This window comes from Hakea prostrata, chromosome 2, assembly GCF_041222555.1.
Source record: "Hakea prostrata isolate BN-2017 chromosome 2, UWA_Hpros_2, whole genome shotgun sequence".
In the NCBI taxonomy this organism is placed as follows: Eukaryota; Viridiplantae; Streptophyta; class Magnoliopsida; order Proteales; family Proteaceae; genus Hakea; species Hakea prostrata.
In genome coordinates, this window is record NC_142601.1 from 451,286 (window position 1) to 475,252 (window position 23,967).

The 23,967-nt window shown below is 40.7% G+C and overlaps 1 protein-coding gene across 3 annotated transcripts in view; it reads right to left on the reverse strand.

The window, feature by feature from the left end:
- Window positions 1-1,200: 1,200 nt before the first annotated feature.
- The window catches only part of LOC149023147 (triosephosphate isomerase, cytosolic), a 28,352-nt gene continuing 5,585 nt past the window's right edge, over window positions 1,201-23,967 (reverse strand). Inside the window, exons 4-10 of one of the 3 annotated variants that reach the window (XM_089143693.1) lie at window positions 21,914-21,998; window positions 21,206-21,338; window positions 20,032-20,126; window positions 4,746-4,824; window positions 2,687-2,769; window positions 2,433-2,496; window positions 1,201-1,598 (exon numbers count right to left, since the gene is read on the reverse strand). In XM_089143693.1, the coding sequence (XP_088999819.1) occupies window positions 2,446-2,496; window positions 2,687-2,769; window positions 4,746-4,824; window positions 20,032-20,126; window positions 21,206-21,338; window positions 21,914-21,998 (526 nt within the window). In that variant the 3' untranslated portion in view covers window positions 1,201-1,598; window positions 2,433-2,445. Of the gene's footprint in view, window positions 1,599-1,642; window positions 2,497-2,686; window positions 2,770-4,745; window positions 4,825-20,031; window positions 20,127-21,205; window positions 21,339-21,913; window positions 21,999-23,967 lie in introns of those variants that run through there. The other 2 variants (XM_089143692.1, XM_089143691.1) reach the window with 2 other exon arrangements.

Below are 23,967 nucleotides of genomic sequence, written 5' to 3' on the forward strand. Positions count from 1 at the left end.
TTTCTTGAAGGTTACTTTTTGATTTGTCCAACAAAATGATGGAAAGAATAAGATGTGATCTTGAAAGGTTACTTTTTGATTTGTCCAAAACAAAATGATAAAGAGAATATTTCTTTTGGAACTAGTTTTCCACACGCTAAGCCCTGCATGTTGAAAGGTGCCGTGAGCTGTGCTTTTTCGAATCCTCCAACCAAATGATGACAAGAGAATATTTCTTCTGGTCCATATGGTCAACTATCTCTTCTGGACCCGATTCTCTCAAATGGGACCATGGACCTAGAAGCCTAGAAGCCTAGAAGGTATTTTCTTGGCAAGGCAAGCCACTTTACTCCAACCACAATGGTCATTTTGTTTTGGCCAAAAAAACAAACCACAATGGCAAGTTTAATTAGATGGGACAAAAACAAATTATGGTCAGGAAGGACCCAGTCCAATCCTCACTGTTCTTTTCTCTTCTTTTTATAGAAAAAACCAAAAATCATCTATTAGAACTTCAAACAGCAATTATAGCTAATGTCGTTTCTAATCATGGGTAGTTAGATTGGCAAAACAGTTCAGCAAGGTGGGGGATTTTAAATTACAAAAAGTTGGTCCTTTATGTTCCTAGCCAGGTTTGTCAAAATTGATAGCAAATGTATGAGCCATTGTTTACCTTCAAGCTTAGGTAGTAGTTGAGATACTCCTTGAAGATTGCACCACAACTGTGCTGGAGGTACGATTTTTCAACTCTTACTTGTAAAGCCATAAGAAGCGCCTTCATTTCGTCCATCTTTTTCAACTTGCCCGCCTTTAGAAGTAAGCATCACCTCCCTACACTCCATAAACATATTATTTCTAATCATGCTGGCTACATGGACTTTCCCTAATATATTTCTGGTCATTCGCTGAATTGGTGTGGTTTCCACAACCCAATTTGAGATGTTCTTGAGCACTGGGTTTGGGTTGGGCTTATTCTTGTTCATGGTGATATTAATTCTTTCTAACCAAACAAAGTAACATGTTATAATAAAAACTGAATAACCCATGCAAACCCCCCCCCCCCCCCCCCCCCCCCCCCCCCCCCCCGTGACCTGCTTAATTTAATCATCCCCTATCTCACTCCGGCGTCAAGCGGGGGTTAATAACTTAAATTTTTTTCTTTTTCACCTTGTGTTTTTTTGGTTGTTTTTTTGAAACGCCCTTAAAAAATAAAAAAAAAAAAACAAAAAACCAAAAATTTCTTGGGCAGAGAGGATCTGGATCCAAATGGGGTGAGAACAATTCGAAGAATCATGGGTAATGGCTGAACACGCTAGCGCAGTGGCCAGCATGTATTTATCTGCATCTCTCCTCCCAGTGCAAAAAGTTCCAACCCCTCCCTTTGTGCTGCTAGTTGCATAAATGCAAGTGACCTGCCCTATCTCCACCAATATCCGTCCATGGTTTAATTAGAGGGCCCTTATTCTGTATTCCATTGCCTGCGCTTTAGTCTCCTACTAGTTCTACTAGACAAGGTTCCCTGCCTGGAGACCAATCTGCAATTGCGAAGGCCATTCTCTCAAGTTTCTCCTCCTCTCCAACTTGAGTAATTCTTTCCTGGAGAGCACAACACATCAACCCTGCTGATAGAAGTAAAGGAAATTAAGGACTTATATCTCATAAAGATTGCATTTTACACAAGTTGTATTAAATGCCATCGGATTGGAAAATTTTAAATCTGATTTCTATGTTAAATATTAAATCATTTATTTTTAATTAACACACCTAGAATAAACCTAACCGTCTATATCTTATATGATATTCTTTTTTGCATTTAATTAAGTAGAATTTAGAACTCTATATATAGATTCCAGACCAAGCAGAGCTTCTCCCTAAAGAAAAAACAGTCGATTATTCTTCCAGAGCATGCATGATTGTCAATTCCTCTACTTATACAGTACCGAGCACAAATTTGATGGCAGGCAAACTCGTTACAGTATGTGCTAACAAAATAACAACCATGGAATCTGACACTGCTGGCTCATGCCTTCATGAACTAACAATCAAGGCCGGCATTTTTTCTTCCATGAACTTTAAGCTTAACATCATAATTAACACAAAAAAGAAAAAGCTACATCACATATGAAACACTTTTTAACTATCACATATCTAATTGCAAGGTTAAAGGAGCACAGGCAGAATTTCCATGTCATCAACTTCTATACCCAAAACAGATGCCACATGCACCAGAATCACATTCAATTTAGAAGGGGGGGGGGGGAGAAGTATTACATTGAAATAAAGCATGCACCCCTTATAGAACAACAACAAATACGGATCAAATTTTATGAATACTCAATCATCAGAAACCAGCTGTGGTTTATGTTAAAGTTTACACATTAATGCCCTACACAGGACTCATTTCCTTGAATGTATTTGTTTACGACAAACCTGTGGTCTCCCAACATGTCTACCTGATGCCAAGGCTTAAGCAGTTATCTTCACTGTGGCAGACTTGATAATGTCAACAAACTCGGGCTGAAAAAGGGGAAAAGGGAATAAAAAATAGAACCATCAGGATTATGTCGCAAAGACAACCAACAAAACAAAGGGGACAAAACAATCTATGAACCACCCAAGAAAGAACAATTCAAGGTTGCAGAATATTCTGCTCCTAAGAGTTAGTTTTTCCCCTCAAGGTGAACGTCTTATGAGAGGTATTAATCACCTTTAGAGAAGCTCCACCAACCAAAAATCCATCAATATCAGGTTGTGCTGCCAATTCCTTGCAGTTTGCACCATTTACTGAACCTATATAGCACATAGAAACCAATGAATTGGAAAAAAATTCAGACCTACCAAATCATGGAAAGTCCAGGCCATTAATAGTGCAGTACAGTTCCAAATGAAGATGAACTAATGAACAATTAACAAAACAGAAAAAACAAGAAGAACCTTACAAATTTAATAAAACAAAGACTGAAAAATCAAATGTTATTTCATGAATATCTTAATTTTGTTTAAAGACCAGAAGATCCCCCTCAAAACCCTAAAGCCATTCCAACTTAAAAGATTTTTTTTGGGGGGGGGGGGGAGTACTGATTTTGATGTGCTACAAAATCAATTGGAGGGGTGGATGCCTCAACATTTGAGCTCCACCCCCTTAGTAGCCAGGTGCAATATTCTTGATTGGCAGCCACCGGAGAGCTGGATTCGTGATGGATAACACAGATGCCATTTTCCAGGCATGCCAAAATATGAGGGGCAGATAAAATTATAAGAACCCACAAGGGTATTTTGATCCTCAAGTCTGGAAAACCTTCAGACCTGATGAGTACTGAATAAAGACTTTAATGGCTTGGCTTGACAATAAATATGAATTTAAATAGAGTCAAATGGAAACAGAGCTCTTGTGTCTGATCCCATTTTATTTAAGTCAGGTTTAACTGAGCTGAGATCTTTCAATAGCTTGAACCTGAGATCATAAGAAATACACTTTATAAATGTTGACTACAGATTCCTCATGTGGAAAAAAATTAGAGTTTCTACTTATAGATTTCTTCTTTAGCCACTTCTTTGGTTAATGTGATTTCATTTCATAATTCGTCTGTAGTATGTTTTCTCCTCCCTTATGCCTGTTCTGTTAGGCTTTTGTACCATTTGGGTCACACTCTTTATTACAAGAGTGTAAGTCCAAACAGCTCAAGGCCAATGCCTCACAACTAGGTATGATCTGGGTATGTTTCATTCAAATTACAAACATTAACCTGCAGTAAAATAGAACGATTTTAATACAGGAATCACAGTACGAGTCTGAAATTGTCTTAATCATGTAAACTCTTTCATAATGGCATCATTCTTCTTCTTTCTCCTGTTCAAATTGTCACATTTCTCTTCCAAAACACTTACCTGGAAAAAGTCAGGCCACCCTCTTAATCTAATTTGACTCCCATTAACCAATTTTTCACAGATTAACTCCATTTATACCATTCCATCTGCTATATTGTTGTCCTAGTCAAAAAAAGAAGAATTATAATCTCTTCCAAAACCCTAATCTGGAGAAATTTCTGCCACCCTATTAATCTAATTTGACTCCTTCCCAGTTCAACTCAATTAATCTTATTCCTCTTCCATCTGCTTTACTTCTTGTCCTATTCTAATAAAGAGTCCCCATTCCTAATTCTCTTAGGATTTGGATATCTGATTCCAAAACGAAAGAAAAATACCTTCTATCCATAAGCGCAATCAATTAAACAATCACCCAACTTCGACATATCAGATGATAATTTTCCTGATATGATTTTACTTATACATCCTATCCTGTACTTGTTACAATTCCCAATCAGTAATCTAGTTGATACCTATTCTTTGAAATTACAGCCCCCAGTGCCAAATTTATAGGTGCATTTAGAACTTGACACCTCTTTTTATTGCCTCTTGTCTAACTGTGAAAAGTTCTTTCAGTAAGGGGTATAGAAGAGTTTTTAGAATAATTTAAGATAACTTATCATTATATCATGACCAAGAGGTTTTGTCAGGCAAGTTTTCTATTACATATGAGAAGTAAAAGTTTCACCCTCATCAGAAGCGAAATAAGTGTGTAATACTAAAATACGAAAAAGAAATTAAGGCTACGAATATTTGACACCTTAAGGGTTTCAATAAGAAAATCCTTTCTTCTAAGGAGGAAAATCTAGTTGTACTCTGCAGTCTGCATAATGATTATTTTGCCTACTGAACAAAACACAAATTTTTTGCAAGTCCGGTGGCAGATAGAAAACAGGTACCTCCATAGATAATCCTGGTTGAGGCAGCAACTTCTGCACCAACATTCTTCTGAAGCAATTTCCGCAATTCAAAATGCACCTTTACCATTATGCCACTGATGAATCAATACCTCAAACAAGAATCTACCCTTATATTTATGAAAGTTAGGATTTTTTTTTGGTAAAAGAAAGTTAGGAATTAAAGGATAAAACCTGAAAGAGGGTTAGCCTCATTAGTATAGAAAAGATTGATAGCAAGCAATGCAGTGCATCCAATATAGAACCATCACCTATTCAAATTTCAGACTAAATTATCTTAACCATTATAGTTGTGTACTCATACATTATAAATGCAAGAGCAAATTGCACTGGCACCCCAAAATGGAGGCCTTAAAGCACTAACACCCCACTTTATGTTTAAAAAGCACAGAGACCCCAAATTTGGATTTTCATTAAATATATTTGTCCAATTTATCGCTGAAAACCTTTTAGACAGTTTATTATGGGAATATTTTTTAAAATAAACAATGATTTAACTATTTTCAATGATAAATTTGACAAATATATCCAATGAAAATCCAATTTTGGGGTCTCTGTGCTTTTTAAACATAAAGTGGGGGTGTCGGTGCTTTAAGACCTCCATTTTGGGGTGCTAGTGCAATTTGCTCTAAATGCAATGTTCTGCTTAAGTCATATCACTTACTGTTAGTTAAATATTTTTTGTTTTCAAACCCTAAAACAATTTAAGAAAATTCATCAAATACTCTTGCCAACAAAGAGTGGGTGGGGGGTTTCACAAGTTGCTGAAGTTTTGAGAATCTTATAAACCAACTAGGAATCAAAATGCTGCTATATCTCAAGATAAAAATGGCTCTGCAGTTGATAAGGACATCATCCTACTAGACCAAGGATTCTGACTTAACCAGTGGAGACATTCTAGAGATCAGCCATCCACTGTTTCTCTGGATTGCTGATGCTAGAGAACAGCTTGTGGATCCCACTTGCAATAGCTTGTTACTAGGTGAACCTGAGGTTTTTGGTGCAAATGAGTATTTCCGTAGGAAAATTGGTACATGACCAATGGAGTGCTCAGAGTGTCCTCATTGCCTGATAAAATGCTCTCGTCTATATCAGTATAAATGATCCTTCCCTCACATTTTGCTCTGGCTCGTATTTTAACAGGTAAGCTCTAGCCCACAATCGAATAAGATCTGTTTTGCATCACAATTAAAACATGTGAGTCAGGACATTATGATCCTTCCCAGACCACATAGTGGTGGGAGCTTTCTGCATTGGGTACACCTTTTGTTCTAGTAAGGAAAAAGTGTGGAGTATGTGGATGCGATTAAAGATACGAAGGAGTGGTGAAATAGTGTGAGATCTATGTGAGGCAGGACAAGGAACTCCCAATTACTATCACGGCCAACCTTAAGCCCTCTTTATTTGCACTTGTCAAGAACAACTGAACCAAAAGCGATCAAAATGAGTCCATGGTGTATGGTCTTTGCCAATGATGTCATTTTGGTGCATGAAACAAAATAGAGGATTAACATTATGTTAGAGCTATGAAGATCAACCTTGGAAATAAGAGGCTTTAAGATTGTTAGAATGGAGACAAAGTAATGATGTGTAATTTTAGTGAGTTTTCAAATGACGGATACTGATATAGTTAGCAACTGCAAGATGACTATTTTTATTTTTTTTATTTTTTATTTTAACATAACTAGGGTCAATCACAAATAAAGAATGTGATACAAAGGCTGACGATTCATAGAGAATTAAAGCCAGGTGGATGAAGTGGGCAGGGTGTCCGTAGTGCTAGGTGAATACGTAAACCTTAACAGTTGAAAAAAAATAGAGCTGTTTTACAACTGGCTATGATGTATCTAGCAGAATGATGTCAGTTGATAAGTATCATATTGAGAACCTATGGATAGCATGGATAAGGATGTTAAGATCAATGTCTGGAAACATTAAGGAGGATAAAGTACAGATGAACATAATAGAGCAGGCCAGTTTCAATTGACTGTCTGAACTGCTTCATCAAACATTTCTATTTTTTGCAAAATTGACAAGAACCCGTGAATCGAATACAAGAACTGATATCAAACCGAGATATTAACCCGAATAATCTGGTTTTAATGGTGCCAGTCACCCCGACAGCATACCATGCTGCCCCTCAGCCATAGGCTGACCAAATGCTCACATAAAACATCTCCTATCCTTTCTTCACAACTTTCCCCTATTTATAACCCCCCAACCAATAGTAGCCCTCTCTCTCCTCCATGTGGCCTTATCCTGGGGCCCTAACACTACCAGCCCCTTGAAATTAACCTTGTCCTCAAGGCTCAAGGTAAAGGAAAATTTAAAGTTTGGTCTTCACATGTTTGCGCACAGCCATGCCATTTCTGCAATGTTTCTCAGAGGCCCACAACAGCAGACCCATTTCCAAAAGATGCAACAGATGTCCAAACGCCTTTGCGTAATCGATTTATACAGTAACCTATAGCTGTTACCATGACCTCCATACCAATAGGGGCTGCTGTAGTAACAAGCAATGAGCCAAGGAACAGGCCTCTAAAATGCCCTGTATCAGCTTCAGTTTGTGTGCGGAAACTTGTCTCCACCTGAGTCAACGCCATACGGCTCGTACCAAATGCAAGCCTTGGAAAAACTTTTAATCTTGCAAGTCGATGTTCTAATCCTGCTTGGAACAGGCATGGGGGGTGATTAATGGATGGAAATGCTCCACCCGCATCATCAGCATTCAAGGGGTCTAAATCCAACTTTTTGACAGCCAAAGCTTCATTTAACATCCTTCAGCCCTAATCAATCCACCACTTTTGTACCTCGGACAAAAGCAACAGTTGAAGGTGTGCTCCCTTTCCAAGTGGCTCCCAATTGTGCAGGTTTGGAGGATTATTTTGAAAGCCCCTGCTGATCTCAATCCCAGCGCTGGGTTGATCAGTACAATCGGGAAATTTGACCAAACCACAGAGTGTCGCAGACTCAAACCAAGTCATAAGAGTCACCCACTTGCCCAGCATCAATACCGACAGGAGACTGACAGAGCAGCATCTTCCGCTGGCTCTCTCCGGCAGATATCCCCATCCCTCCATCGTGGTTGAAAGTCTCGGCTCCACAGGCGTGAAGTTGAAGGAAGAAAAAAGAGGAACAGTGATGTTCCACAAATGCCCCTCGACACTATTTTACAAATGGGCTGTAAATTTCCTGGGCTCCCGTTTGCCAAAATAATACCCCACCTGCTGGGTTGGGTTTAGAGTAAATCCCTCAAACGGCCCATGATTTAAGTCCGGACTCATCAGTCCATTGCCCAGAAAATTGGGCTCGAAGATGGTCGAGTCTGTTTGGCTTCTTAAGGCCCAGTTGCGTGATTCTTTTTCCTTGGCCCATTGCATCAATGCATCCAAGGTATGAGCTGATATTAACCAACCCAATGATTCCTCAACCCCCAGTCTAGTGAGAAGCCCATTGAGACTCCAAACTGCCCATAGAGCCCTTTTTTCTTCTTCCCTTCTGCTGCCATCCTTGATTCACTACTCCTTTTTGGGTTGTGGCCACACATCGCTGGGGAATAGGCAGTAAACACCCACTCATCACAGCATGGCTTCCCCACCGTTGAGTGTTGACTGTGACCCTCCTCTGTCGCCTCTACCGCCTTCCAAAGGGGTTTCTCCGATGTTTACACTCCCTCCAGATGTCCTCCTCTTCTATCCAACCGGGTTTTTGCCTATCCGCACTCCCAACAACCTCCTCTTCCTCCTCTATGAAGAAATCCCTCATAGCATCACCGTCATTGATTCGGGTAAGCCATATCTCTGCACCTAGTCTAGATTGTGCTAAAATTTCCTTTCACATTTTCAGCGAAATCAATCTTTGCTGCTTCTATGGATTCAAGTGTTGATGATTCATAAACGGTGACACAAGAGGTGCCATTAACCTGTTTGAACCCAGTGTCTTCTCTCTCCCTCAGTATTACAATGGCTTGTTCAACGCCATAGTTCAGTTTCAGGGCTTCCTTGAAGCCTAACCAATTGAATTCCGGCCAATTTCTCCTATAAACCCATTCTAATATCTCTCCCTCCAAATATTGTAGCACCATTCCAACCTATGCTCATCCTCAATCTGGTGTTCCCAACAAAGAGCATAACTTCGAGAAGCCATCTCTACATATCTCTTGACGTAACCAAAGTTGGACCCCAAAAAACTGGGCCCAAAAACTAGACCCAACATGGCATTCAAAGCTAGCCGAATATCCCAAGGGTATTTTGGTCATTTCTTCAGCCCCTCCTTTTAGGGTTGAATATGGATCTCAATAGAATCCCCACGATCCAAGGATCAAAGATCTACTTTTAATTTTTCTATTTGAGTCATTAGTTTGAAAGTTATAGTCCTTTAAAATTATGTTGTGCTAGTTCATTGTGGATAAGATTCCTTACCTTAAAAGGGGATCCTTTTTTTCTGGATGAATGAATAATTATATTAAAAGAACCGAAAACAAGAGAACATCGTCTTTAAGAGGAAGACCGAAAAGAAGAGCTAATACCCCAGGAGACAACAATGAATCTGTTCATTGGGGTATCATTAACAGGGGGATGAGGATAAACTAACAATCTAGAAGAAACATCAAAATAGATGGCATTCCAAATCATGTTTGAAGAGCGAGATTTGGAAGTCTATCTCCGAAGATTAAGAGCAAATTGCACTGGCACCCCAAAATGAAAGCCTAAAAACACTGACACCCCACTTTATGTTTAAAAAACACTGACACCCCAATTCAATAAACACACTAGTCCATTCCGTTAGTGAAACTGTTAATTCACTGTTAAAATTTTTTTAATTCCAAAAATACCATTGCTAAAATCGAAATTCATGATGAAAGAGAGGGTGTTGGTGTAGCCATGGAAGGTGATGGGAGTGTGGTGGCCCAGATGAAACCAATGCCGATCAGCGAAATAGAAAGAACTGGGAGCAGAGTGCCGAGCAATTGAAGACTCAACAAAATTCCGCAGTGAGCACCAACGCAAAGGAATCCGCAACCAACGCAAACCCGTGATGAAGCTGCTTGTATCAACCGGCCACGCCCCCCCACGAACGAAGACAAACCCAACCAACCACCCACAAAACCCCCACGGCCAAAACCCAAATGACGGAACACACACAGGAGGCTCAAACTGCGCCGGCGTTAGTTGTTAAGAGCACCGGTGGTGAAGGCCGGATGGAACTGGGTTCATCTCACCGGATTCCAAAGAGAGAAATTGAAGGATGCCACCATCCGCTGCACCCCCCACTCCCCGCAACCAAAGCACGGCCCCAGGCCCCCCACCCCGAAAGATACAGAGGATCTCTCCAAATGAAACCAACGCACAAACACAAAAGGCAACCAACAGCTCCAGAGAAGTGGGGTAGGAGAGAACAAGAACCAAGCCCAAAATCAATAGAATAGAGGTCGGCATAATGGATGTGTCTGCTATTTCAGAATCTCATGGTTTGGTTGCTGACCGAATGATTCTCAAGACACAAACCATTCAAAACAGCTAACGTGATTAGGTGCGAAAAGGATGGAACCCCATCAACGCCGCTACTCCCCAACGCGAGCACCCAGTCTCCCTCAACGCCTTGATTTATCGGAAAATGGGTTCGATTTTCCGCGAAAACCGTTCTTGGTCAAGGGTATAATAGTCTTTGCAAAAATATGACTAACCAAATAATAATCATTCTTACAGAATAGGACCTATGTGTTTTTTAAACATAAAGTGGGGTGTCTGTGTTTTTAAGCTTTCATTTTGGGGTGCATGTGCAATTTGCTCTAGAATATTTTGATACTTTCATTTAGTGGGAGTTATTGTTCATTTTTATTCAACATTCTTTGACTTCATTAAGAAAATTAATCATTAATAAGATGTTTTTTTTTTCTTCATCTTGTGTTAATGATTAAGGTAAGTAATGTAGATTTATATTTGCTACATTTGTTGTTTGATGACAATGGTAGTATTTAGCCAATGTTCAGATTTATGACAGTATTTAGCCTAAATCCTGGTTAGCAATTTAGGCAAAGGCGGTTATGCCAACAGGCGGTTTTGCCAATTGGCAAATTTGCTAAAGTTAGATATTAATGTTTGATCGATCAATGGCGGTTTGCCAAAATTATAATTAATATATGAGTATTCCTTACCTATTGTATGCACCCAAAGATTCATATCAGCAAGTTGTTAATGACTGTAATGGCAGATAGTTGTGTTCCGTATATTGAAGAGCATCTCCTGTTGTCATTCACATTAATTGTTTGTTGGTTGAATCAGGTTTTTTGAGTGATGAAGGATTATAGGAGTTATGGCCAAATATATAAATAAAGGTACCCGTTTTAGTGTAGCCCAAGTGGGAGATTATTGGGTTGTGGGCTTAACTAACACTGATCCCTTTATCTGGGCTCATATTCATTTAAGGGTATTACTAACCTTTACTATTGTGGGAGTGGTTAAAGGTTAAGATTTTATATTATAAATAGCTTCTTGAGTTCTCATAGCCGTCACACGATATATTTGGGTTTGAGGTTGTTTCCACATACACTCAAACGAAGGATTCAAAAGAGTGAAGGGCTACGGAAGATTCAGAGAGAGCAAAAGGTTGATCTACAACAAGAACACTAGAGGTATTTATTCATCTACGCTTCCGTGATTATATTCATAACTCATGCTTTAATTATTATAGAAATAATTATAGAAATTGTTGGATCCAACAATTTATATATATTATTTCTATAATAATTAAAGCATGAGTTATGAATATAATCACGGAAGCGTAGATGAATAAATACCTCTAGTGTTCTTGTTGTAAATCCGCTTTCTTTAATCCCTTGAATCTTCCGAAGCCTTTCACTATTTGGAATCCTTCGTTTGAGAGTTTGTGGAAACAATCTCAAACCCAAATATTACGCGTAACGGCTACGGGGACCCAATAAGCTATTTATAATATAAAACCTTAACCTTTAACCACTCCCACATTAGTAAAGGTCAGTAATACCCCTGAATGAATATGGGCCCAGATAAAGGGACTAGTGTTAATTAAGCCCACAACCCAACAATCTCCCACTTGGGCTACACTAACACGGGTACCTTTACATAAGTATTTGGGCCATAACTCTCATAATCCTTCATCACTCAAAAAACCTGATTCAACCAACAAACAATTAATGTGAACGACAGCAGGAGATGCTCCTCAATATACGGAACACAACTATTGCAGTCATTAACAACTTGCTAATATGAATCCTTGGGGTGCATATAAGAGGTAAAGAATGCCAAACCTTATGTGATCACAAAAGCATTCCCTCTTGCGGGTCCTTTCCTAATCAATAATCAGTCTGCCTTGAATTACCTCATAGGCAAAATACTCATATATTATAATTTGGCAAACCGTCATTGATCGATCTAACATTAATATCTGACTTTAGTAAAACCGCCCATTGACATAACCGTCTGTGGCAAAACTGCCTATTGGCGTAACCGCCCATTTGCAAAATTGCCCATTGGCAAAATCGCCTATTGGCATAACCGACTGTGGCAAAATTGCTAACCAGGATTAATGCTAAAGACCGCCATAAATAAAAACTTGACCAGGATTTAGGCTAAATACCGTCATAAATTTGAACATTGGCTAAATACCGCCATAAATCAAAATCTTGGCTAAATATAGCCATTGTCATTAGAACTTTGGCTAAATACCGCCATTGTCATTAGAACATCAAATGTAGAAAATATAAATCTACATTATTTACCTTAATCATTAACACAAGATGAAAACGAAAAAACCATCTTATTAATGAATAAATTTCATAATGAAGTCAAAGAATGTTGAATAAAAACAAACAATAACTCCTACTAAATGAAAGTATCAAAAAATTCTAAGACACCTATACTGGAAACATCATTCTTAAAAAACTCCTACTTAAAGTGCCTTAGAAAACTGAAGACATCTTGATGGTACTGTAAATGACATATATAAATTATCAAAACATCAAGTTTAGGCATTCATTTAATAATAATGACAAAAAAATATAATTTGCCAAAGAAGGGGAAGGAGAGAAGGGTTCCAGGAACCATTTGTGATGAAGGTTGACAAGGGGGTGTTTTTGGGGTACGGGAGTCATAAAAATTTTGGGGGCCAAAGTGGTTGTAGAGAATGCCCATTGGATCCCACGGATTGAGCTTGAATAAGGTGGAAGAGCAAGAGGAGATGATGGTAAAAATAGCAGAGAGAGCTCGAGGACGTAGTAAGAGAATTTTCCTCCAGACCCATGAAGGATTAGAGGGCATAGAAACAATCCAAAAAGAATCAGCTCGGAGCAAGTAGGAATGGACCCAACTAACCCAAATGGAGTCATGCTTTGAGGCGATTTTCTAAATGAGTTTAAGGAGGCCGGCTAGGTTAACATCAGTGATCCAGCAGATTCCTAGGCCTCCTTCAAAAGTTGGGCGACAAATAGTCAACCAACTGACAAGGTGGAGAAATCGAGAGGCTTCCGCCCTTTCCAAAGGAAGGCACAAAATAAGGATTTCATAGCATGGATGGTAGATTTGGGGATGGAGAAGATTTTGCACTAGTAGAGATACAAAGATTGAAGCACAGAGTGAATGAGAACCACTCTATTGGCAAAGGACATAAGCTTGTCCTTCCAGAGTTGGAGGTTTCTTATCGATATGATCAAGTATAGGGAGGCAATGGTGGCGGGTAAGTCTACCAGGAATGAGGGGGAGGTGATGCAAAATTGGCAGCATATACAAGGAAGAGAAAAGCCCAATGGTCAAGCCCATCAAAACCTAAGGATTTTATCCAAAATAGCCCATGGTTTGAATGGGCTAGGACTATTGTAGTGGGTTAAAATGAACCCATGGTTTTGTGGGCTTGGATTACTTTAGTGGGAAAAGATCAGCCCATATATTTTGAACTAAGCCCAAGTCTAGCTTTGAAAAGTCAATAAAAGGAGCTAGTAGGTAGTGTTGGCTAGTGGTGGAGTGTAGTAGGTGGATGTTTCCATTATTGTTTTGACTAGTGGTGTTGGGTAGTAGTTGGATGTTTCCATTAATGTTTGTAGTAGGTTGTGTTGGGTAGTGGTTGTATGTTTCCATTATTGTTTTGGTCTCTTTAGAGTGCTATATAAGAGACTCATGTAAGAGGTGAAAAACACAACTCATGAATTGAAATCAAATTGCTTGCTAGCATTCCTCCTCTTTGGAGAACCCTTGTGTTTGATCAAGGTAGGTTGGTGTTCGATCCAATCGATCCACCTTGCAGTGTGAAGCCCGGGTGTTACATGTTACATTGTTATTGTCACTTTCTTCATTATAGTTCTGCCCCTATTTGAAGATCTATTCAGTCTGTTTCGTTATATGCTATTATCCTTATAATACCATTCTAGTTTCAGCCCTCTTTCCCATTTAAACTCTGTTTCACCTTAAGTCCATCAAATCTGAAACTGATTCCCTGTGAAAGGTCCTATTTGGCTACTGTTTTGATCAATCAAATACAGTACTACATTAGGAGGCCAAGGTAGACAACAGGGGAAGGAGCCAGGCTTAAAGCCTGAGAGCTGAAGAAAGGAGGTTTGAAGCTGATCAAGGACACCGGAGAGAAAGAGGGTGGATTTATCAAGGTTGACCCAGAGGTCAAAGAGGGATTCAAACAACGAAAGGGTCGAGAGAATGGAGGAGATGGATTGGTGATCCGCTTTCACAGAAGATCATGAGATCATCGGCAAAAGCGAGGTGGGTAAGGTTGATGGATTTGCACTTAGGAATGGGGAGAGATGAGAAGCTGGTTAGTTTTGGATTGGAGGATGCGAAGAGGACCTTTAAAGCTAAGGAAAAGAGATAGGGAGAAGGGGAACAGCCTTGGCCAATGCCAACACGGGAAAAGAAGAAGCCCGGCAGCGAGCCGTTGGTGATGATGGAGAAGCTAGGAGAAGATATACAAATCTCAATCCAGTGAATGAAAGAGGGAGGGAAGCCCATGGAGGAAAGGACAACACTAATGAAGTCCCAGCGAATGGAGTCAAAAGCTTTGTGAAGATCTACTTTTAGAAGAGCTGTCGGAGAGTGGGCAGATCTATCAAATCCGCGCTCCGCACAGAGAAGGATGTTATCCGCAATACTACGCCCCAAAATGAAAGCATATTGATTCGAGCTCACAAGGGAGAGTAGAGCCTTTTTTAGCCTATTCGCTAGGACCTTAGAGATGAATTTGTAAAGGAGGTTACAGAGGGAAATAGGGCGAAATCGGAGAGAGAGGAGGCCCCTTGCTTCTTGGGGATGAGGCAGAGGAAGGTTTGATTGATGGAAGAAAACTAACAAGGGTTAAAAAAGAAGGTATGGATGGCCTGCAAAAGATCATTCTCAATGAAATTCAGTAGGCAAGGAAGAAACCCATACTGAAGCCATCAGGTCCCGGGGCCTTATTAGGCTTATGGGACCGGATGGCAAGGAGGATCTCCTTCGAGGTTGGGATGGCACAGAGAGAAGAGGCGGTGGAGGGATCAATGAATTTGTTGATGAGGTTGGGAGGGAGAGGGGTGTGGGAAGGAAGGGAAGACGGAGCAAAGAGATTAGAAAAGAAAGAAACTACCTCCGCCTTGATGCTAGTCGAAAATCCAAGAGCCACTACTAGTGATGAGGGATGGAAAAGAATTGAAGTTACTTCGAGCATTGAGGGACCGACGAAAATATGCCGAATTGGAGTTCCCGAGCTCGAGCCACTTGATTCTAGCTTTCTGGCGGAGAAAGCTTTTTTTAGTGGCAAGGAGGGAAGAAAGCTCAGAGGAAAGGGTCTTTTCATTTTCAGTAAGAGAGGGATTGGAGGGATCATCTTGGGGAAGAGACTGGACCCGCTGAAGATTTGATTGGCAGGAGGAAACACTAGAGGAAATATTGCCGAAGGTGGAAGAGTTCTAAGAACGAAGAGCTTCCTTAGTGTTGCGAAGCTACGGGCAAAGGCAATGAGATCAAGAGAGTAACAGTGGACAGGCTTCGACCAAGCTTCTTTGACTGTAGGAATGAAGGAAGAATTTGAAGTCCACATATCAAAGAATTTAAAAGGCTTGGGGTTGAACGAGACTGGGGGAGAAAGGTGGACAAAACAAGGGAAATGATCAGATAGATTGGAGCTAGAGAAAGTGGCATTGGATGCAGGGAAGGAAGAGAGCCAAGGAGCATTCGAGAGGAAGCGGTCTAGCTTTGACGCAATTCTGATAACTCTAGTTTGATGAATATGCCAAGTAAGGGGATGGCCAAACCAACGGAGGTCAGAGATACCAAAATCATCCAAGCAGGCATTGAAATCTCCAATCGCAGCAAGATCCGGAGTGGAGCCTCCAACACGCACATGAGAAAACTGGATGATGTTAAAGTCCCCACCAATACCCCAAGGGAGATCCAAAGCAGAGGAGGAGATAAAGCATATATCCTCCCAAAGGGGGGTGCGCTCAGCGGCACGATTGAAACCATAAATGATAGAGAGAAGGAAAGGAGGGGAGTTATCAGAAAGGATGCTAAGATGTATGAGCTGGGGAGAGGATCTAAGGAGAGAGATTTGGAATCTCAAGGGGTCCCAAAGAATCTAGATACGACCATTGGGAGAAACGGGGTGATTTGAAATGAAAGACCAAGAAGGGGCAATAGACCGGGCAATCCGATGGGCATTCTCTATTTGGACATGAGTTTCAAGAAGGGCACAAAAAGAAACTATTGATGTCTTGATTGTATTTTTAACCTCAGCTTGTTTTGCTAGGGAATCGAGGCCCCTGACATTCCAGATAAAGAACTCAGACATATGGATCATATGGGGAGGGGGCATCAAAGTCATTGCTGGTGGTAAAGCAATAAGGGGTACCAACGGCATTAATGGAAAAGGGGTTGAAAGTGGGATTCTCACACGGGGGGAGTTAAGGGGAGCAGGTGTTTCAAAGAGGTCTGGGTCTATAGAGGAATTGGAATTTGGAGAAGAAGGCTCGATGATATAATGGTTATTCAAGGGAGTGAGGAGCTGGTCTGGTTCAAAGTTAACGGGAAGGGTTTGCTAAGACAGAGGGTTTGGGAGAGAAGAGGCAGTGGTGGGCTGAACGGTGGCTATAATGAGGGCAGTGGACTGCGATGGGTTGGCTAGAGGGGTTTGGGAATGTAAAGTGATGGTGGTGGGCTTGGTAGGGGAGGTTTTGGATTTTAAGTTGGTGGTGGTGGGCTTGTATGGTAAAACAGGCTTTGAGATAGGATGATTGTGGGTTTTAGGTGGTCCATGCGGAGCCAAGAGAGAAGACCCATGAGACTTAAGAGGGTTAGGCCCATGGGGAGTGGGCTTAGGGAGGTGAATGGAAGGTGGATTACGTGATGGGTCAGAACAAAAGATGGGTTTGGGTAAATGGGTATTTGGATTTTTAAAAGAAATGTTGCTTGAATGGGGGGTTTTAGAGTGGGTTAAACCGGGATTGTCGGACCGGTGGTTTATCGATGGATAAAGCGGGGTAGCAGGCGAAAGCATGGGGACGTTAGTCTTCTAGGTAGAGGCGGAACAAGGCAGACTCCCATTTTCATGAAATATAAGGGATTGGGTTACTTTTTCAGGCTTAGACTTAGCAGGCAATGATCGGACTGATCTGAGCTTGATTTATGGAGCCTTAGGAGCTGGATCTAAGATGATGGAGCTTGGTGGAGTCACAGCGGTAGCAAAGCTTTGCATGGTTTCCAGATTTGCAGGGATTAGGAATGTACAGACTATAGCAGTACTTTCTTAATCAGCCTAGGGAGCAGTGTTGGTCGCCAGCGGAGGCTTTCTGGAGCCTCTTCTAACTCGCCGGTAGGCGGTAGGTGTTAGCAAGAAAGGGTCTTGAGTCTTCAGTTCTGCCGGCATCTTCAACAGCGGTGGAGTGAGCAGGAATTTTCTTAACAGTGATTTTCTCTAAGGAGTCAATTATTCTCTAAGGAGCTTTGGTAACCAGGGGCATCTTCTCAAACATTGGAGTGGTATCGATGGGCAGGTTTGCAGAGGCTTCTTGACCGGCAGGGATCTTCATATGAGAGATAATATTGGCGCAAGCGAGAATTGATGAGGGAGCAGGATACTTCTTTGTGTCTGAAAGAAGAGCACATATTGCATCTAGTCATACACTATAACTTGTTCATACAATAGGCCATTGTCATCAATAATAGAAACCGAAGCAGGGAGGGGTTTAGCAGCAGGGAAGTCCACGCACAACCTGGTGCATGAGAGCCTCTCCATCTTGAGGGTTTTGATGTCAGTGCGCAAGGGGATACCCATTGCAAAGCCGATTCTACTAAGGCAGTCACAGTTCCAGAATTCGAGAGACAGTCCTGGAAGGTTGATCCACAGGGGAAGAGTGTTGAAGTCGGCCCTACGGAGGAGTGAAAACTGAGACCAAGGTTTGACAAAAATTTGTGATTTTCCTACAGACCAATGAGAACCATCCAATGCACGATCTTGACAGTCCTGGGAGGAGAAGTTGAACATAAAAATTCCAGACTCTAACAAGTACATATCCTGGTATCCATGAGACCAGAAGCTTTCCATTGTTTGGCGAGAGAAGATTCTAGGACGTTGATAGGGGGGACAGGGCCTAGAAATTGGCCAATAATGGCTGATTTCCAGCAGGTGATACCTGGAGCTGTGGCAGTGGCAGGGCAATGAGCAAGAGGGGTAAGGTTGTTGGTAGCAAGGGGGACGAAGAAAAGGTTTAGGTTGCCAAAAGGGGAGATTGCTTTGTGAAGAGGGTGTTCCAAGGTTTAGCAGGTGGGTGAGAGAGGTCAGTGATGGGGGTATGGGAGGGGGGCTGAGGAGGAGGGGGGCAACGAAGACAGGGAAGAAGACATGGTATCTTCAGCTCATCTCCAGCGTCCTTCCTGGTTCTTCTGTTGCATGATGTGAAATTGAACTAAAACAAAATGGAAATTTTTGGAACCATTAGCTAGAATAGTTTGCAACTCAGAGATAAAAAGGGGATCTTATCTTTAGAGTTAGTTCTATTTGGAGTTAGTCACTTATCTCCTCATGTTGGCTTCTAGTGAGTCCTAATTTAGTAAGTGTTTGTTAGTAGAAGTTGTTGGATCTTGGATCCCGGTTAGATAGGGAATCCCAATTTGAGTCAAATTGTCTTGTAATTGGCTATAAATAACCTCATTATTTTTGAATAAAGTAGATTGGACTATTTGAGTTAAATAGAGGCTTGGGCCATGGGGAAGGAAACCCTTGTGGCCTGGGCTGGGGAGCAATTCTCAAAGTTCAGAAATTCTAGTAGCAATTTATATTCTTCAACGCATTCCAGCAGCATTAATTCAAGTCATTCAACAGCAGTACACACGCACTTCACAGCAACCCTGAGTGAGTTAAGGCTCCCCCCACCATCCATCACATCCTTTCCCTCACCTTCTTCCCCATTTGCAATACACCCTGCCCCTCCCCTGTCTGCACATAGCAGAATTTTCCCCCTTTCCGATTTGGTCCGTTCCACTGCTTTGACCAAATGTTGAGAAACAGAAATTTTAGAATTTCAGCAACATCAAACCTTCTGAAACCTGAGCCTAATTCAGACCTTGTCCATGCACCAGAACCATTAGAATAAGTCCTGAATCTGCAGAAACAGCTAGGGCAGAGCTTGACCTAACCCTAGCCAAACCTTGTTTTGAACCCTAATTTGGTATCCAATTGAAATTTCATATCTGAATCACCAATCACACCAGGCTTAGAGACCCTAAAACCCCTAGCCAAAACACCCTGAAACCCTGGTTTTGTGCTGGTTCCTTTCAAAGAAGATCCTGAAGGTCCAACCCAAACCCTGGGTTACATTGTCTCCTTTGCCAGAGAACTTGGATAATTCAGGCTCCATCAGATCGAGATGTAATCTGATACCAGTTGATAAGAACCCATGAATCGAATATGAAAACTAATATCACAACCAAGACATTAAGAAGGGTAATCTTGTTTTAATGGTGCCAATCACCACCACAGCATACCATGCTGCCCCTCAGCTATAGGCTGCCCAAACACTTACATAGAACATCTCCTAGCCTTTCCTAACACATTCCCTCTATTTATAACCCCCCCAACACTTAGTAGCCCTCTCTCTCCTCCATGTGGCCTGATCCTAGGGCCCTAACACAAACCATTTCAAGTTCTAAACAGTTAGAAAGTGCATCCACAGACAGATTTTTCCAGAAGATATGCACATCAAACATGCTCAGAAATGCAGTAATTACTGATATTAGCAACAGACAAGATTACTTACTTCCTGGGCCTGAGCAGGTGTTGCCACCTTTCCTGTCCCAATAGCCCACACGGGCTCATAGGCTATAACAACATTATCCCAATTTGAGATTTGATCTGCAAGAGAGAGAATTACAATTTTAAAAAGATGGAATAATGATGGAACAGGTATATAAAGAACACAACATTGATTAAGTAACAACTTAACTTGCATAGGTCATAGTTTTCATGGTACCAAAGCAAGCCAAGGCAAGCAGATTCATCACCCAAATAGGCTTGTTATCTTATGAATAAGTCCAGGGTTGGGTTCTATACATGCCTTTGATTCCATCAATTTATCTCATAATTCGCCAATGTAATGGGTCTAAAATATGGATAAGAAGAAGCAAAACGGGATTTACTTCATTATTTTAAATCAGCATCCTGTTTTCAGTCTTTTCCCAAACTGATTCACTTTCCTAGTTAGTTAAGGTTATCTACTAGGTAAAGGATTGGAAACGGTCATGTTCGGTAGGCACCAGTGGTTGAATTATTTACCCAAACACCCCCCCCCCGGAAAAAGGGGGAAAAAATGAACCAGTGGTAAATTTAAGTGATTTGAAATATCCCCTTGCTCTAGCAAAGGGAACCTTTGCAAGTGTAACATTTTAATTGTTTAGTTGTGCTGAATTATGACTATTAGAAATCTATTTCAGTTTTGCAGTCAATTTAAGTTACCAGGCTAAAGATTTTAGGCCTTTCCTTTTCAGTGTTAAAGAGTCTAATTTTGAGTTTTCTTTTATATAAAGTTGCCACAGGGCCAAGTATTGAACCCGAATTGATTAATAAATTTGCTTTGCACAACTGCTCCTGCTACCATCTTCCTCCATTATAAGGGCCCAGCTTAGCGTGTGACATAAACTACAGAGGGATTATTGTGGAACCATTTGATTCATTGTCGTGGGAAGGGTCTAGGAGGTTTGATTTCAAGCTGCCTTCCAAGTTGATTGAAGATCTACTTCAATTACTCAAGTCATACTTCCAGTTATTCACCAAGTGGGGCAAGTAACAAGCGGCTATTAAGGATTTTCTGCAATTACAGTGAGCTATGAACAATCCCCAAAACCCAGTTCTGCACAAGTCTGCCTCAGTGATGGATCTGCATCAAACAGTTATGCAAAACAATTTTTTTCCACAGTAAAGTGTCATGGAGTTACCTGCAATTGCTTTTGTTTGTTCTGAAACAACAGCCATGGTAGATCCAGAATCTCGATGCTCAAGAGTCTCTCCAACACAAGCAATCACCTTTAATCCTTGAGAAAGTGCATATGCAACTTTATCACCAACAAACTGCAAAGACATACATATATAACTGGCAACTATAAATGCATACAGGATTTTCGGTGACTCTATGTGTGAATGTCTTGCTTACAAAAGTTTCATACCATGTTTTTGATTTGTGAAGCAGCACACTAGCAGAGAATGTTACACATAGCACATCAACAAAAGAAAACTTTATCCATAGAAACTCAATCAAATTTCCTTTTTTACTTTTTATCCCCCTTTTGGAGTAAAAGCTGATGGATGCAGTTTCTGTCATGTCAAACAGTTGCATGCAAGGGTTAAAGTATCAGTATCGACTATTGTATCGGTCAGGTGATCTTAAGAGACGTATCATCTCATATCAAGTATTGTATCATACTGGCTAATGTATTTTTAGTACAATAGAATAGAGAGACTTATTGATTGTATCCAATATAGATATGTATCAGCTACTTGCATCCAACAAATAAAAGCAAAAATATCAATGAAGTGGCATGTAAGCAACCCTTGACTTGGGTATATTCAAAAGCAAATTGCAGTCTAATGCCTACCCATTCAGCAATGGTAAATAGACACTGGTACAGCCAACTGTAACATCATACCTCATTTGATTCATTTAACAAAAGCCTCCTCTCTGAATGTCCAAGAATGACCCAAGGAATTCCCAAATTGACCAGCATCTCTGCACTGAATCATAAAAAGATATGAACTTCACATCATAGCAACAAATGACTTGTAGCTAGTGAAAAGTGAGAACTACAGTATCTTATTCCAGGCTTTCCAGCAATGCTCATGGTCACCAAAGCATAACATTGCATTTATTTTCCGCTAAAGGAGTTGCATATTTGAAACAACAAAAAACAAATGTAGCTTTATCCCAACTTAATGGAGTAGCTTACGTGGGCAAAACAACTTTTGCAAAAAATCGGCGATATATCGCCAATTACTCAAATTATCGCAATAAATTTGGCGATTTCTCACCTTTTATAATTGATTTTCCAACAAAATTTTGCCCATTTTTTGGCAAATTTCAGTTTGATTTTTCAGTATTTTCCATCTTTGGTTTCCAGATATAGGAGCCAATGAATCGTGGATGGGAGAATACTTGACAAGATAATTGGGACTAAAGATGTGATTGAAATGCATAAGGCAAGGTTGATTGACTCTTGCAATTAAATCCAAAGATATGATTGAAATGCATATGGGAAAATTGATTGGCTCTTGTAATTGGAATCCTAAGACATGACGGAAATGCATATGGTAAGAGAAGATTGATTGACTCTTGTAATTGGAATCACAAGATATAACGGAAATGCATATGGTAAGAGTTAGCCCTCCAATCCAAAATTTGACCAAAAGACCCCCCATATGTCGGCAAAATTTTGCTTGCATGTCAGGGTTTCAGTGGTTTGTGAAACCATTGAAATACTGACATGGGGCAAAATTTTGGACATTGGGCACAACCCAACAAGTCAGGGGAAACTTCTAATGCAGCTTAGTATGCAAAGCAGCAACCATCCAGGACCACAAGAACAGAACCAGTGCTGACCAAATTAGGACAAGGCTATAGGGCTTATTTGGAGGGGTTAGAGGGGCCGACTTAGGTTGGGGCTTTAGGTCTGATGAAGGAAGGAGGATTGATCAAAGTTTGGGTAAGTTTGACTTTTTATTATTAGTTCAGTGATTCTAGGGATGTCAATCGCCTATTAGGTTTTTTCTGAGGCTAAGATTTGAATCACATGCTCAGCTTAGGTTTCTGCAGGTTTTGTGCAAAAATCTATAAATTCTAATAGTGGGAAGGTAGGCTTCTAATTGGACAGCACTTGGAGAAGATGAAGTGCAGTTTAATCACTGGCAGACCCAAAAAAGAAAAGGTAAAATAGAGTGTGGGAAAAGAATAAAGGTCCCACACTTCATTGGTGCCTGCCTGAGAAACTCCAGGTCGGAAATACTTGCTTGGCCAGCACAAGAGATGGCCACCCAGAAGTCACGAAGGTCCCAGACCTAAGGATAATGGAGTACAACTCCAAGTCAGTTTGAATCTTCCAGAGAGGAAACAAGAGCAGCAGCTCTTAAGCTTCAAGTGCAATTTAATGTACCGAAAGCAGTACTAATTTTATTCTTCCACATGGGGGACAACAATAAGCTGCATCAGTCCATACAAAGTCAGTCCTCTTGGGATTCTTGGAAACCAACATGAAGGGTGCTCTTGTATGGGAACAAAGAGAGTCCTCAGTTCATTCTAACCAACTCTTTATCATAACCCAAACAACTACTCTTCCCTTGTGTGGAGCAAGGTTTAGGAAACCAAAATAAGAGAGGCGTGCGTCTTGTCGCACAATGTATTTTAGTGTAATTCAATGGAGAGACGTATCCACATGTACTCGAGGTTCTAACCAACTCTTTATCATAACCCAAACAACTACTTTTCCCTTGTGTGGAGTACTACTAATAGCCTTATTAGATAATTGCAGCTGAAAATATCCTAGCGCCTAACTTAAATTGGATGTAAAATTAAATGAACTCACCCAAATTGAACCAACATTGAATCTGGTTCAATTGGACTAACTTAAAAACACATAAAGAAAGAAAGTATGAAGCCTGTCGAGTTCATGATTTCAGGCCCACTTTCTCTTGGGTTTGTTGTGGTTATGGA